The 15,728-nt window shown below is 44.2% G+C and overlaps 1 protein-coding gene across 1 annotated transcript in view; it reads right to left on the bottom strand.

Moving 5' to 3' along the window:
* Positions 1-15,728, bottom strand: part of PEMT (phosphatidylethanolamine N-methyltransferase) — a 156,812-nt gene that overhangs the window by 27,150 nt on the left and 113,934 nt on the right. Inside the window, exon 5 of the mRNA XM_040356345.1 lies at positions 13,565-13,676. Coding sequence (XP_040212279.1) covers positions 13,565-13,676 — 112 coding nt within the window. The remainder of the gene's footprint in view (positions 1-13,564; positions 13,677-15,728) is intronic.

Below are 15,728 nucleotides of genomic sequence, written 5' to 3'. Positions count from 1 at the left end.
AAAATCAGCAAAAGCAGCCCAAAGGGCGGCGCTATTCGAATGGAACTTCCCCTTTAGGCCTCATTCACACAGACGGACCGTTCGGGTCCGCCTGTCAGTTTTGACGGCGGACCTGAACGGCCGATCCATTCATCCCTATGGAGCGTCAGATGTCAGCGGAGACATGTCCGCTGAATCCGATCCACTAAAAACAGACGTATGGGGGGCACGTCCCCATCCGTCCATGGCGGATCGGATCGGGGAAGATCTGATGAAAAGGGACATGCTGACCGTTTTCATCAGATCGCTCCATAGGACACAGCGGTGCCGACAAGCCCCTCTCCGCTCAATGAGCAGAGAGGAGCTTGTCATCTGTCGGCTCAGCGGAGATCTGCGGACTGATCTCCCGCTGAGCTGGCGGGAGCAGGCGGACTCCGTAGAGACGGAGTCCGGATCGTGTGAATGGGGCCTTATAGTGCCGTCATACGTGTTGCTTTGCTCGAGCATTTTTTTTTTCACGAACGTCTGTACGCAAGGCAGGCTCGAGAGGAATCACGACAAATCACGTCGAGAAAAACTTTGTTTTTCTTTCATGACATGAATAATGGTCGTGTGCACGCGGCATCACTTTTGATTTTTGCTGAAGTATAACTTGCTATTTTTATGCGTTCTCTCCTAATGACACATCTGCCGTGGAGAGCATTTTTCTCACTTCTACATGATTCCTCACTTTTCCTGTGATCTAATTGCTCCAATTGCTACTGTTTGGCAATCAATAGGAAGAAGGAACACTAAGTCCTACACATGCCTGTAATTGTTCTTCAGGTTAAAGGGGAATGGAAGAACGTATTCACCTGTATAAAAGGGACTGACACATGCTTAGCTTTTTAAAGGTTCCTTGAATTCTCCAAAAAATAAATATCCATTTGGAAATTGAAGCTCGGCTGTTTGTTTGTTTTTTCTTCTTCAGAAGCTTTTAAAATTTCTGGTGAAATATTTCAATTCGTTTTTGTATCCAATATTCTAATGCATAGTGCTCCAGAGTTCAGATCCTCCTCATAAAAGGTACTCCCGTGATCTACCACAAAGGAAATGCTTTGTCAATTAATTGGGCTCGGTGAACTCAATGCTCTGCTCATTTAGAACTCAGTTTTAAAACAAATTTGACATTTATAGCTGGATAGTTAAAGCAAACCTGTCACAAAACTGGGCAAGTCGAACTAAATATACAATGAAAACAAATTCATAAGAAGAGAGAAAGCCGAAGTTAGAAAAGTAAAGATTCTGAGATATAAGTAGCTGGTGATTTAGGAATTGTTAACTTTTCACTTTAAACTAAGCTCGGCTCAGCCTCCATCCCCAATAACTCTCTACCACTTCAGCCCCAGACCATTTTGCTGGCCAAAGACCAGGCCACTTTTTGCAATTCGGCACTGCGTCACTTTAACCACTTCCAGACCTGCGCACGACGATGTACGTCCTCTTTTTAAAGATTGATATCTCTGCTGCCACAACCGAGGTATCGATCTTTAGTGTGCGCGGTCCGGTACACGATAACGGCGGTCTCCGCAGCGGATTCGCCCCCCTCCCGCCGCTCTCCCGCGCCCTCCGCTGCTTACCGGAGCCGTCGGTAGCGGCGGAGGAGATCGGGACCGTGCGGCAGCTGAGCGAGGACGAGACTGAAGGAAAAATCTCCTTCGCCCGTCCCCATAGCTCTGCTGTGCGGAAGTGACGTCAAAACGTCAGTCCCGCCCAGCCTCTTAAAGAGACAATTTTTTTTTTGTCATTTGAAAAAATGACAGTTTCAAATATTTTTTTTTTTTTTTGCATTTTAGTCTAAATATATGATGTGAGGTCTTTTTGACCCCAGATCTCATATTTAAGAGGACCTGTCATGCTTTTTTCTATTACAAGGGATGTTTACATTCCTTATAATAGGAATAAAAGTGATCAATTTTTTTTTTTCAGTGTAAAAAGTAATAAAATAAATAAAAATAAATAAGAAAACAAAAAATATTTTTTTTTAAAGCGCCCCGTCCCGACGAGCTCGCGCGCAGAAACGAACACATACGCGAGTAGCGCCCGCATATGTAAACGGTGTTAAAATCACACAAGTGAGGCATCGCCGCGATCGTTAGAGCGAGAGCAATAATTCTAGCCCTAGGCCTACTCTGTAGCTCAAAAAATGCAATCTCTAGAATTTTTTAAACATCGCCTATCGAGATTTTTAAGGGTAAAAGTTTGACGCCATGCCACGAGCGGGCGCAATTTTTAAGCGTGACATGTTGGGTATCATTTTACTTGGCGTAACATTATCTTTCACAATATATAAAAAAATTGGGCCAAATTTATTGTTGTCTTATTTTTTAATTCAAAAAAGTGATTTTTTTCCAAAAAAAGTGCGCTTGTAAGACCGCTGCGCAAATACGGTGTGACAAAAAGTATTGGAATGACCACTATTTTATTCTCTAGGGTGTTAGAAAAAAAATATATAATGTTTGGGGGTTTTAATTAATTTTCTAGCAGAAAAAACAGTTTTAGTCTTGCAAACACCAAATCTGAAAAACACCTAAGGTCTGGAAGTGGTTAACTGACAATTGCGCGTCGTGCGACGTGGCTCCCAAAGAAAATCAACATCATTTTTATTCCCACAATTTTTTTTTTTTACTAGTAATGGCGCCGATCAGTGATTTTTATCATGACTGCGACATTATGGCGGACACTTTTGACACCATTTTGGGACCATTTGCTATAAAAATGCACTGATTACTGTAAAAATGACACTATTTTCGGGGTAGGGCTTATATTGCAGCCCTCCCCAATAATCGCGCTAGGTCTCATTTTCGGGGTAGGGCTTATTTTCGGGGAAACGCGGTATCCAGCTGTAAATGTCAAGTTTATTTTAAAAGTCAGAATTGAGTTCTAAGTGGTCAGAACTTGGGGTTCACCCCAACAAATTGAACTAAATTCATTGGCAAAACCTGTATTTTGGAGATCCCCAGAGTACGCTACGTAAAATGTATACTTACCGTAGTTCAACTTGCATATCTTTGTGGCAGCTTTTACCTATTTAGCTTTACATTTTATATTTGTTTTAAAAGTTAAATTTCAGTTTTAAGGCTGCATTCACACCTGAGCGACAAAACGCCCGACGCCGGATGCTTCTGCCGCTAGAGGGGAGAATTCCCATTGCTGTCTATGGAGATGGTTCACATCTCATAGACGCCGGAACGCCTGTCGCCTGAAAAAAAGTCCCTTTTTTTCCAGGCGACATTGGCGTTTGCCCATTGACAGCAATGGGAAGACTTTGAAAAAAAAAATAAAAAATTGAAAGTTTCACACTCGCGGCAAAATACGCCGCTACCGCCGAACGCGGCTGTCGCTCAGCTATGAATAGAGTCTAAGGCCCCATACACACGATAGAATCCATCCGCTGAAAAATCCCAGCGAATGGGTTTCAGCGGATAGATTCTATGGTGTGTACACTCCAGCGGATCTGTTTCCGCGGATTTTTCTCCCATGCGATGGATTTCCAGCAGATAAATATTTGAAGACATGTCTTCAAATCTATCCGCTGGAATCCATCCCAACGGATTGATCCGCTGGTCTGTACAGACTCACCGGATCAATCCGTCCAAAGGGATCCCCCGCATGCGTCGTAATGATTCGACGAATGCGTGGAATTCCTTATATGACTGCGTCGCGCACGTCGCCGTGTCATCATCGCGGCGACGGCTCGACACGTCATCGCCAGAGGATTTCGGCGCGGATTTCGATTTGATGGTGAGTACACTCCATCGCATCAAAATCCGCGCAAATCCTCAAGAGGATTTATCCGTGGAAACGGTCCGCTGGACCGTATCCGCGGATAAATCCTCCCGTGTGTACGGGGCCTTAGACAGGCGAGCATTTTGTTCACATCAACAAACTGAGCTGAACTCATTGGCAAAACCAGTCATTTGGAGTAAATTACTGGAGGACACCATACTATTTACAATAGGAGGAGGAGGAGGATCTGAACTCAGGAACGCTATTAATTAGCAGAGTATTTCAGAATTCAGGTCCTATGTTTATAAGGGTAAACTGAAACATTTAATCACAAATATTCGAAGGGCTTCCGAAGAGGAAATAAACAGCCATGCTCTAATTGATATTATTTTATGGAGAACACAAGGAACCTTTGAGAGAAGCTATCATTAAAGTTAAAGCACTTGTATGCAGGTGAACAGGTTCTTTCCTGTCCCCTCAGTTACCTGAAGGACAAGTACAAGCAATAGTCATAGATAGGACATATTGATCCTCCCTTCTATTTGTTGCCAACAAGTAAACTTTTTTTTTGAATGGGCGGAGCTATCAGTGCATAGAAAAAGTGAGGACCAAGTAAGAAAAATGCTCTGTATGGCAAATGTGTTATATGGACAGAACAAATACAGAGAGACAACGGTATACTTCAATAAAATGAAAAAGTAAGCTTTGACATGCAAACATATGTAGCGGTACCCCGTAGGAGCTGCTGAGTATTGTGATCCACCAGTCACCCTGTGCAGCCCGGCTATCACCTCTCAGACACTCCGAGACATAAAACAGAACTTTGTGTTATTTTATTGAGGGGATAGAACTTGGATGGGTAAGGGAAGCATGGGATGTCCAGTAGAATTAGTAGAACTTGCTTGGGACAACTACATGCATTCCGGTAGGGATGAGCTCCGGCGTGTTCGCACAGTCCCTCATTAAGACAGCCCTGGGCTATTTATTTTTATTTGCTGGTATTCTGCTTTAATATGCATTGTCAACCCTTTTTATTTTTTCAATGCCGCCATTGAGTTGACATTTTAAAAATCACAGTGCAATGCATTATTACAATGAAAAAAAGTCCCAGTAACATAAGTAGATTTGGAAAGTAGCTTCCGGTACAACACTCAAAACTGCATGGAATCACATCTTGTGGGAAAGAACCCTTATGCCGCGTGCACACGCTCGGAATTTCGGACAACAAATGTTCGATGGGAGCTGGTTGTCGTAAATTCCGACTGTGTGTAGGCTCCATCGCATATTTTCTGTCGGATTTTCCAACAACAAAAATTTGAGAGCTGGTTCTCAAATTTTCCGACAACAAAATCCGTTCTCGTAAATTCTGATTGTGTGTGGACAATTCCGACGCACAAAATTCCACGCATGCTCTGAATCAACTACGAGACGGAAGCGCTAGGTCTGGTAAAACTAGCGTTCTTAATGGAGATAGCAAATTTGTCACTCTGTAACGGACTGAAAAGCGCAAATCGTCTCTCACCAAACTTCTACTAACAGGACTGGTATTGAACTTCCCTTTAATAGTGCCGTTGTACGTCACGGCGTTCAGAAATTCCGACAACATTTGTGTGACCGTGTTTATGCAAGACAAGTTTGAGCCAACATCCGTCGGAAAAAAAATCCACAGTTTTGTTGTCGGAATGTCCGATCGTGTGTATGTGGCATTGGACTTCTGTGTCTCTGCTGGGGAGATTCATCTCCTCTATTTGTGACCATTGGCACCAAGACAGAAAGTGATAGAAAAATCCCAAATTTATAGGCAAGAGAAATCTTTTTGGCTTGGCTATACATATACGTTAATGCTTTTAAATACATGTGAACCCATGAAAGCTTTTTGACTATGCAATGTTTCTGTGCCCTTATATGATCCACTCCCTATAATTGTAGGGCCCCTTGTTAATATGTAAGCAGCTGGAATGCTTGTTTATAATTTGTGATGCTGTGTGCAATGATAACTTCTTATGAACCCCGTCGAAGAAGCAGATTAAAATGAATGATGTTAAGGAGGGGTAAGCCATTCACGGGTGACTCTAGTCAGGGCACTGGGATCACAAGAGGCCAACTAAAGCAGAAAACCGCCATGCAGCCTGAGGATTTTGTTACAGCCATGGGTATGAATTATGCTAAATGTTGTCCTATACCTTAGAACTCTAACAAGATCTGGATCACAGGCAGACTGTAAAGCCTCGTACACACGATAGGTTAACCAGAGTACAACGGTCTGAAGGACCGTTGTCCTAGGTTGACCGATGAAGCTGACTGATGGTCCATCACGCCTACACACCATAGGTTAAATAACCGATCGTGTCAGAACGCGGTGACGTAAAACACAACAACGTGCTGAAAAAAATTAAGTTCAATGCTTCCAAGCATGCGTCGACTTGATTCTGAGCATGCGTGGATTTTTAACTGATGGTTGTGCCTACTAACGATCGGTTTTGACCTATCGGTTAGGAATCCATAGGTTAATTTTAAAGCAAGTTGGCTTTTTTTTAACCTATGGTTAAATAACCTATGGGGCCCACACACGATCGGTTTTGACCGATGAAAACGGTCCTTCAGACCGTTGTCCTCTGGTTGACCTATCGTGTGTACGAGGCCTAAGCCATTAGCCACAAGGGGACAGGATGTTGTCTGGACTGTTTTCTTCGATCAGCGGGGTTACAATGCCTGAATTTTGCACAAACGTAGAAAACCCATGTCTCAGCCATCAGTTTCATACAAAATATTTTAACCTGTTAACTTATCGCTACACTACTTAATTTCCCAGTTATGTTTAAAGCACAACTTTGGTTAAAAAAGAAAAAATGTGGTTTTCCAAAACCAAAATTTAAATTTCCAACTGTAATGCCGCGTACACACGATAATTTTTCGGCTAAAAATGTCATTTAAAATGATCGTGTGTGGGCTTCACAGCATTTTTTGGGTTCTGAAAAACGACAAAAAAAATTATTCGAACATGCTCTATTTTTTAACGACGTTTTAAACGTTGTCGTTTTTTGGGTTGTAAAAAAAGATCGTGTGTGGGCTTTAAACGACGTGAAAAACCTGCGCATGCTCAGAAGCAAGTTATGAGACGGCAGCGCTCGTTCTGGTAAAACTAGTGTTCGTAATGGAGTAAGCACATTCATCATGTTGTAACAGACAAAAAAGCGCGAAACGTCTTTTACAAACACGAAATCAGCAAAAGCAGCCCCAAGGGTGGCACCATCTGAATGGAACTTCTCCTTTATAGTGCCATCTTACGTGTTGTACGTCACCGCGCTTTGCTAGAGCATTTTTTTTTCACTATCCTGTGTAGGCGACGTCGTTTTAATGATGAAGTTGAAAAAAACGTTGTTTTTTCTAGAGGCTGAAAAATGGTCGTGTGTACGCGGCATTAGAATGTTAAATATCCACTTTTTTAAATTATCCTATATGAAAGAAATTTGTTTAACCACTTTCTGAGATTTGTTGATTACAAATTAAAAACAGGTTGTTTTGCTAGAAAATTACATAGAACCCCCAAACATTATAAACATTTTTTTAACACCCTAGAGAATAATATTGTGAAAGATAATGTTACACCGAGTAAATTGATACCCAACATGTCACGCTTCAAAATTGTGTCCAGTCGTGGAATGGCGACAAACTTTTACCCTTAAAAATCTCCATAGGCGACGTTTAAAAAATTCTACAGGTTGCATGTTTTGAGTTACAGAGGAGGTCTAGAGCTAGAATTATTGCTCTCGCTCTAACGATCGCGGCGATACCTCACATGTGTGATTTGAATGCCGTTTACATATGCGGGCGCTACTCACGTATGTGTTCGCTTCTGCGTGTGAGCTCGTCGGGACGGGGCGCGTTTTCTGGCTCCTAACTTTTTTAGCTGGCTCCTAGATTCCAAGCAAATTTGTCAAACCCTGTTCCAAGGTGAGCACATGGAGGAGGTAAGCCGACAGACAAAATACTGCATATCCATGACACCGATTGTGCAGTGTCGCACTGATTTGCAAAAGCAGTTCCCGCACTCCTTTTGCTGCTTTCAGGTGCGATTTCAATAGACATCTATGCATGAAGCCACACAGATGTCTAGTTAAGTAGCACATGAAATCGCGCTGACCTTGCTACTTTGAAATCGCGCTACTTCAAGTGCATTATCGTGATTTCGCCCTGGTTCACACTGGGCTGCGGGAGTGAAGCCGTGCGAGTTCAGCTGAACTCGCACGGCTTCACTCCCGCTGGCAGTCCCGATTTCGGCCGAGATTTAAGAGACATCTGTGCAGGTTTCTGCACAGATGTCAATGTAAATCGCGGCCCGAAATCTCAAAAAGTAGTACAGGAACCAGTGGCGGCTGGTGCTCAAAATTTTTGGGGGGGCGCAAAGGAAAAAAAAAATTGCAGTCTTACTGTGCCCAAACGCAGCCACTGTTACATGCCATCAAATGCAGCCACTGTGCCATCAATTCGCACCACTGTGCCATGCTATTAAACGCAGTCACTGTGCCATCCATTGTCACCACTGTGCCATGCCATTAAACGCAGCCACTGTGCCATACATTGTCACCACTGTGCCATGCCATTAAACGCAGCCACTGTGCCATCCATTGTCACCACTGTGCCATCCATTGTCACCACTGTGCCATACATTGTCACCACTGTGCCATGCCATTAAACGCAGCCACTGTGCCATACATTGTCACCACTGTGCCATGCCATTAAACACAGTCACTGTGCCATCCATTGTCACCACTGTGCCATACATTGTCACCACTGTGCCATGCCATTAAACGCAGCCACTGTGCCATACATTGTCACCACTGTGCCATGCCATTAAACGCAGCCCCTGTGCCATACATTGTCACCACTGTGCCATGCCATTAAACGCAGCCCCTGTGCCATACATTGTCACCACTGTGCCATGCCATTAAACGCAGCCACTGTGCCATCCATTGTCACCACTGTGCCATGCCATTAAACGCAGCCACTGTGCCATCCATTGTCACCATTGTGCCATGCCATTAAACGCAGCCACTGTGCCCTTTAATGGTCGCCGCTGTGCCAATTGTCCCCACTGTGCCCTGTAAATTGCGTTCTCCCCCCCCCCCCCCGCCCGGCACTTACCTTTACTGGAGTCAGGCATCCACGTCCCACGATGTCTTCTCCCGCCCTCGATGACTGACAGGCGTCTCAGCCAATCAGGTTACAGGTAGCCAGAACCGGCCAACGTGATTGGCTGAGACGCCTGTCATCTTATTCAAGGGGCGTACAGTCTGTGCGCTCCGAGAATAAGCTTCCGGGACCCGATGGCCGGACATTGAGCGCCGACCATCTGAATAACAGCGGCAGCGGCGAAAATAACATAGATTCGTGCAATGCATGAATCTATGTTATTTCACTCAGTGGCGGTGAGAGCCAGAGGGGGCGGCGCTCCAGCGCCCTCTATGGACGAACCGCCACTGACAGGAACTACTTTTTGAAATCGGTGCTGCGCCGCACTGATTAGGACGGTGTCATTGCCAACAATTGCTGGCAAATGCCGCCAATTTGGGATGCGATTGCACATGTGAAATCGCATCTCAAATCGAAGCAAATCGTACCCAGTGTGAACCTGGGCTTCAAAGTAGCATCAATGTGAACCAGGGCTAACACTGGGAAACACTTTTTGAAAGATAAAAAGTGCATTTTATTTACAACTATATAGATCAAACCGAAATGAGGAGGATCGTGGGACATTGCTTCAAATCAGGGACAGCCCCTCGAAATCCGGGACAGTTGGGAGCCATGTAAAGGGTACAGGTTTTTCAGGAAAAATTATACTTTTGTTGTATATTGTGACGTGTATGCAGATTTGTAAAGTTACAAAAAAGTTGACTTCAAGGGACTGGTCCAAACTTAGCTAAAGTTGCTTTAAAGTCGCTGTTGTAAACGAACATCTGAGTACAGCATATCCCTGTGTCCTCTTGTAATGCTGTATAAAAATACTTCCACAGCCCCCTGAGGCAGACCTGTTACATTTCTATGAAATAACATTTGTGGCGCAGAGGACCCTCGACTTATACGGGAGCTGCGGGATACAGTGTCATTACAATTGGCCCTGTTCCCGACTTCGTTACATCTTCTGTTGGCAGCTGTTAAGTGAGGCCCGATTGTACTAATACTAATCTCCTATCAGCTGCTTGATAAATTGATGCAAATGGGAACAAATTTACATGGCCGCTGATTGCTATAATTGAACTGTGCTGAGAGCCCCCCAAAGGCTGGGGTTTGGCTACAAGATATTAATTCATTACAGAACAACCTATCGTCAATTCTCTCGCCTTTCCCTTGGTAACTGGGGCCTGGTTACTGTAACAGCAGGGAGATATACATTAAATCAATCAGTAATTTGCTTATGAGAACAATAAGTAGACAATGTACTTTCTACAATTAGCGACCTTGCACGCCAGCTGAGCCTAATGTTGAATTTCAGGCGGTGCCCAAAAGATTATCCTAACTACTCTTCATCCTGCAAATTTTCTCTGCAAAATGGATACCTCATTTCATCTTAAAGTGGAGTTCCACCCATAAATATAACATTACATCCGTAGTTTTAAAAAAATGTCATTAGTCCTTTAAGAAAAAACATTTTTTTTTTTTTAGATGCCTTCAAAGTGTTGTTGCTAGGCAGAATAGTTAATCTTCCCTCTTCCTGCACCTAGGTGCTTAAAGCGGAGGTTCACCCATAGCGAACACATTTTCCCCTTAGATGGATGCTCGTTTTGTCTATGGGAATCGGCTATTTGTTTTAAAATATGATCCGTACTTACCCGTTTTCGAGATGCATCTTCTCCGTCGCTTCCGGGTATGGGCTTCGGGAATGGGCGTTCCTTCTTGATTGACAGTCTTCCGAGAGGCTTCCGACGGTCGCATCCATCGCGTCACGATTTTCCGAAAGAAGCCGAACGTCGGTGCGCAGGCGCAGTATAGAGCCGCACCAACGTTCGGCTTCTTTCGGGCCTACGAGTGACGCGATGGATGCGACCGTCGGAAGCCTCTCGGAAGACTGTCAATCAAGAAGGAACGCCCGCTCCCGAAGACCCATACCCCGGAAGCGACGGAGAAGATGCCTCTCGAAAACGGGTAAGTACGGATCATATTTTAAAACAAATAGCCGATTCCCCTAGACAAAACGAGCATGAAGCTAAGGGGAAAATAGAAAAAAAAAACGAATTGGGTGAACTCCCGCTTTAAGCTTCCTAACCTACACCGCACAGACTCCTGGGAATGTAGTGGGTGTAACTTTCCAGGAGTCTGTGCACTCCCCAGTCTCGAAGAATCACGTGACTTGGACAGTACAGGTGCTGAAACCTGATCTGAAACCTATTACACTGCTTGTGGAGCACTGAGCATGTGCGAGATCTGCAAGGCTGAAATCCAGGAAGTCATACAGTCTGGCTTCATGATGCCCACACTTAAGATGGCCCCAGTCAATTTCTATTTTATAAAGTGTCTAAATGCTGTAACAACCTAACAAAACGGACCTTAGTTTACAGACTAACTTTACTAGAATACGTTAAGATTGTGTATTACAGGGGTATTCATATTTAAAAAGTGAAATTGTGGCCGGAACTCCGCTTTAAGTGCCGGTTCACACTACAGTGACATGAAAGTCGGCACGACTTTGCGAGGCAACTTGAGGCAATTTCGAGGCAACTTCAAGTCGCCCCCAGGACAGGCAACTTTGCCAGTGGCCAATCAAACAATAATCAGCTCTGTGGGAGGGAGGGGTTTGCTTGAGAAAACCGTTTTCTCTTCCTGTAAAGTTTCTTCAGTTAGGACGCTGATCCGACTTTGGAGGCGACTTTGGAGGCGACTTTGGAGGCGACTTCCATTGAAATCATTGGGTACAAGTCGCCTTGAAGTAGTACAGGAACCTTTTCTGAAGTCGGAGCGACTTCAGTAGTGTGCATTAAGACGGCTGTCATGCACTTTAATGTAATTTCTCTTGTTGCGTGACTTGGGGAGACACAAGTCGGATCCCAAGTCGCGGTAGTGTGAACGGGTACTTAGACATCATGCATACTGGATGTTTTTGCAGCTGCTTCTAGGGCCGTCAGGTGCTTTTTTTTTTTCTGCCTCTAAACCTGCATGTTAGCCTATGTGTCCATGCACACATAGGCTTTTAATAGTGTTTAGTGGTAGGGGCTTTAAAGGCAGAAAAAAAACACCACTGCCAGTGCATCCAGGAGCATTCAATGGCCGGAATAAATTAACGCCTAAGCTCTTGATGCCTGCAAAAGATTTACCCCTCTTCATGACCAGGCGATTTTTGGTGATACGGCACTACGTTGTTTTAACTGACGATTGCACGGTCGTGCGTCACTGTACCCAAATAACATTTCTGTCCTTTTCACAGTTTGCTCCCATAGGGGTGTCCGCATGACATAGGGGCCGGCTTACCTTCCTCATTACATTTTTCAACCCTAAGGACTCTTAACTAGGGTTGTCCCGATACCACTTTTTTAAGGCCGAGTATAAGTACCGATACGTTTTTTCAAGTACTCGCCGATACCGATTACTGACACTTTTTTATGTCATGTGACAGTGGCACTAATATGCAGCACTGATGAGGTGTGTTATTTAATTTTTTTTTTCCAATTTTATTTTTTACAATAAATTAATTTTATTATTTTTTACAATATATATACATATATATATATATATATATATATATATATATATATATATATATATATATATATATATATATATACACACACACACATTATATATATATATATTTATTTTACAATGCTTTCTTTTTTGAGGGGGGCGGAGTAGACAGTAAGTGTTTTTTATTTTATATTATTTTTACAATTTTACTTTAAAATATTTATTTACAATGTTTCTTTCTTTTTTTTTTTATTCAACCCTTTTGGGGGGGGGGGTTGGTGAGGTGTCAGTGGTCTAAATAGACCCTGACATCTCTCCTTTGGGACATGGAAAGGGACTAATGTTAGAGATTCCCCAGTCCCTTTCTCTCCAGCCTCAGCTGCACTGAATATGAATGGACAGGAGACTGCGGCTCCTCTCCATTCATAAACTGAAGCATCGTAAACACAGTTTACGATGCTCAGTTATGAATGGACAGAATGTGCATTCAGAAAAAGAAGGAGACGGCAAATTACAGATTTACCAGCTTCTTCCTCTGCTTTCCATCCTGAAAGATCTGGGACAGGGGGAACGGAGGGGGGAACCAGAGGAGCACATGGAGGGGAACGGAGGGGGACAGGAGGAGGGCAGAGGAGGACACAGAGGGGAGCCGAAGGAGGATACAGGGGACAATCAGCGATGATCGGTACGGAGGCTGGGGGAAGTTAAAATCACCAATCTCCATCTGTGGCTTTTATTAAAACAGCTGTCAGATGCTTAGGAAGTTTGGAGAACCACTTATCTAGACCCAAAGGAGCAATTAACCCTCTGGTTCAAATGCAGACCCACTGCAAGGAATCATTTTTTAGTTGGGTAAATCAGTCTTGTGATACTCTGCACAGCATCAACTGGGGAGGAAGATCACTGCTGCAGTGCGCAGGTGCTAACAGGAGGAGGGAGCAATGGTTCATCATTGTCCAATCAGTAAGCAAGGGGCATGATCTTTACCACGCTTTTTTGCGACTGCAGAGAGTTCCAAGATCTGGCTATGCGATCTACATATTTTAAATCCTTTGGTTTGGTATAATAGCTCCCTATGTGTGTATTTCTAATATGTATTTGACGGCTTGCTTCATTTAAATAAAATTAAAAATAGACTTACAACAAGGCCAGTCCCAGGTAATTTGCTGTACTGCCCCAGTACATTGGATTTTCCATGACATTGAAGGGGAAGCCGGTGACTTTCTTATCCATTAAGATTCTAAAGTAGTCTCCTGAAACCAGACAAGAAATAATGTTTAGATCTCACGGTTCAAAATGCTTGAATGTAAAAGTGATCTGTCTTACCCAAAGCAACCCCTTTCCATCCACCAATAATCAACACGAGGGCAACTCAAATAAAACCCACAACTTACCCTGCAGAAGATTACAATAGCTATTTTGTTTTGCTTTAAAGCGGGAGTTCACCCTAAAAAAAAAATTTAACATTAGATTCATGCTCATTTTGTCAAGGGGAATCGGGTAGTATTTTTAAAATCGAAGCCGTACTTACCGTTTTAGAGATACATCTTTGCTGCCGCTTCCGGGTATGGTCTTCGGGAGCGGGCGTTCCTATTTGATTGACAGTCTTCCGACAGGCTTCCGACGGTCACATCTATCGCGTCATGAGTAGCCGAAAGAAGCCGAACGTCGGCGCGGCTCCATACGGCGCCTGCGCACCGACGTTCGGCTACTTTTGGAAAATCATGACGCGATAGATGCGACCGCCGGAAGACTGTCAATCAAATAGGAACGCCCAGTCCCGCAGCCCATACCCGGAAGCGGCAGCGAAGATGTATCTCTAAAACGGTAAGTACTGCTTCGATTTTAAAAATACTACCCGATTCCCTATGACAAAATGAGCCTCAATCTAATGTTAAAAATTTTCATTTCCGGGTGAACCTCCACTTTAACAAGAACCAGTCACAATTGGGTTTATGCAAGAATCTGAACATTCAGCCTTTAGGGCCAATTCACATTAGAACGTGGCACAAACGTAGCACATTTAGGGACACCAAACTGTAGTACCTTGCAGTTTGGTGTGGTTCATTCATTGAGAATCAGCTATTTTTATTTTGTGGTGGGAATATACCGGTTATGCTAATGGTGGTTCTACCAGTTCCGATATTTGAAAGCACAACTGTGTATTCATTGAAGTTCCAGTTTCATAATATCTGGCCTCCTGAGTATTTAGAGCGTGCTTGCATATGTCTGTCACGCCTCGTATTACTGCACTCTGATGAAACGCGTAAGGAGGACCTTTGACGTAGAACATCTTGATGGTCTGTTTTGATGCACATTTTATTCATCTTCTACATGTGAGCAAAAAATTGACGAAAATGTATTGGTATGCTGACGCCTTAGGAGTTCACTTCACTGGAACCAAGGGGCCAAACCCAATCCCTGAAAAACAACCCCCCACTATTATCCCCTCTCCACCAAATGATTTGTGACCAATGACCAGTGAACAAAGCAAGGTCCATTAAAACATGCTAGTGTAGCGTTAGTCTAAGGCCTCGTACAGACGAGAGGATATCCGCTGGAAACAGTCCGCCGGACCGTTTCCAGCGGATAAATCCTCTGGCGGATTTGGATCTGATGGCTGTACACACCATCAGATCGAAATCCCCGCGGAATACATCCGCGATGACGTGGCCGCGCCGATGACGCGGCGACGTGCGCGACCCTGGAAGGTAAATACTTCCACGCATACGTCGAATCATTACGACGCATGCGAGGGATGGGAGCGGACGGACTGACCCGGTGAGTCTGTATAGACGACCGGATCAGTCCGCTGGACTGGATTCCAGCGGATAGATTTCTTAGCATGCTAAGAAATTTTTATCCGCTGGGAATCCGTCGGCTGGATTTTTATCCGCTGGGAAATGTCCGCTAGGCCATACACACGACCGGATCTATCTGCTGGAACTGATCCGCGGATCAATCCCAGCGGATAGATCCGGTCGTGTGTATGGGGCCTTATGGGACGGACTGGGCTGGGAGGCAAATTAGTCCCCACAAAGCAGCCGCACTGCTTACCGATATGCGGGCGGCCGGCATTCTGCAACTGTGGGGGGCGGCGCTTCTAATTTACTTGTCCTATCATCCTGGACCACAAATTTCTGGGCAGGTCTTAAACAGAAAAGGGTGTGGCCTTGACAGGAAGGGGTGGGTCATATTTAAATTAGGGGGTGCACAAGTTTAGTCAGGCCTAGGGCAGCACAAAACCTAAGTACACTACAGGCTGCAACAACGACATGTTGCATAAATGTGAATGAGATGGGTAA

This window comes from Rana temporaria, chromosome 6, assembly GCF_905171775.1.
Source record: "Rana temporaria chromosome 6, aRanTem1.1, whole genome shotgun sequence".
Classification (NCBI taxonomy): domain Eukaryota; kingdom Metazoa; phylum Chordata; class Amphibia; order Anura; family Ranidae; genus Rana; species Rana temporaria.
This window is presented reverse-complemented; position numbering and strand designations above follow the sequence as displayed.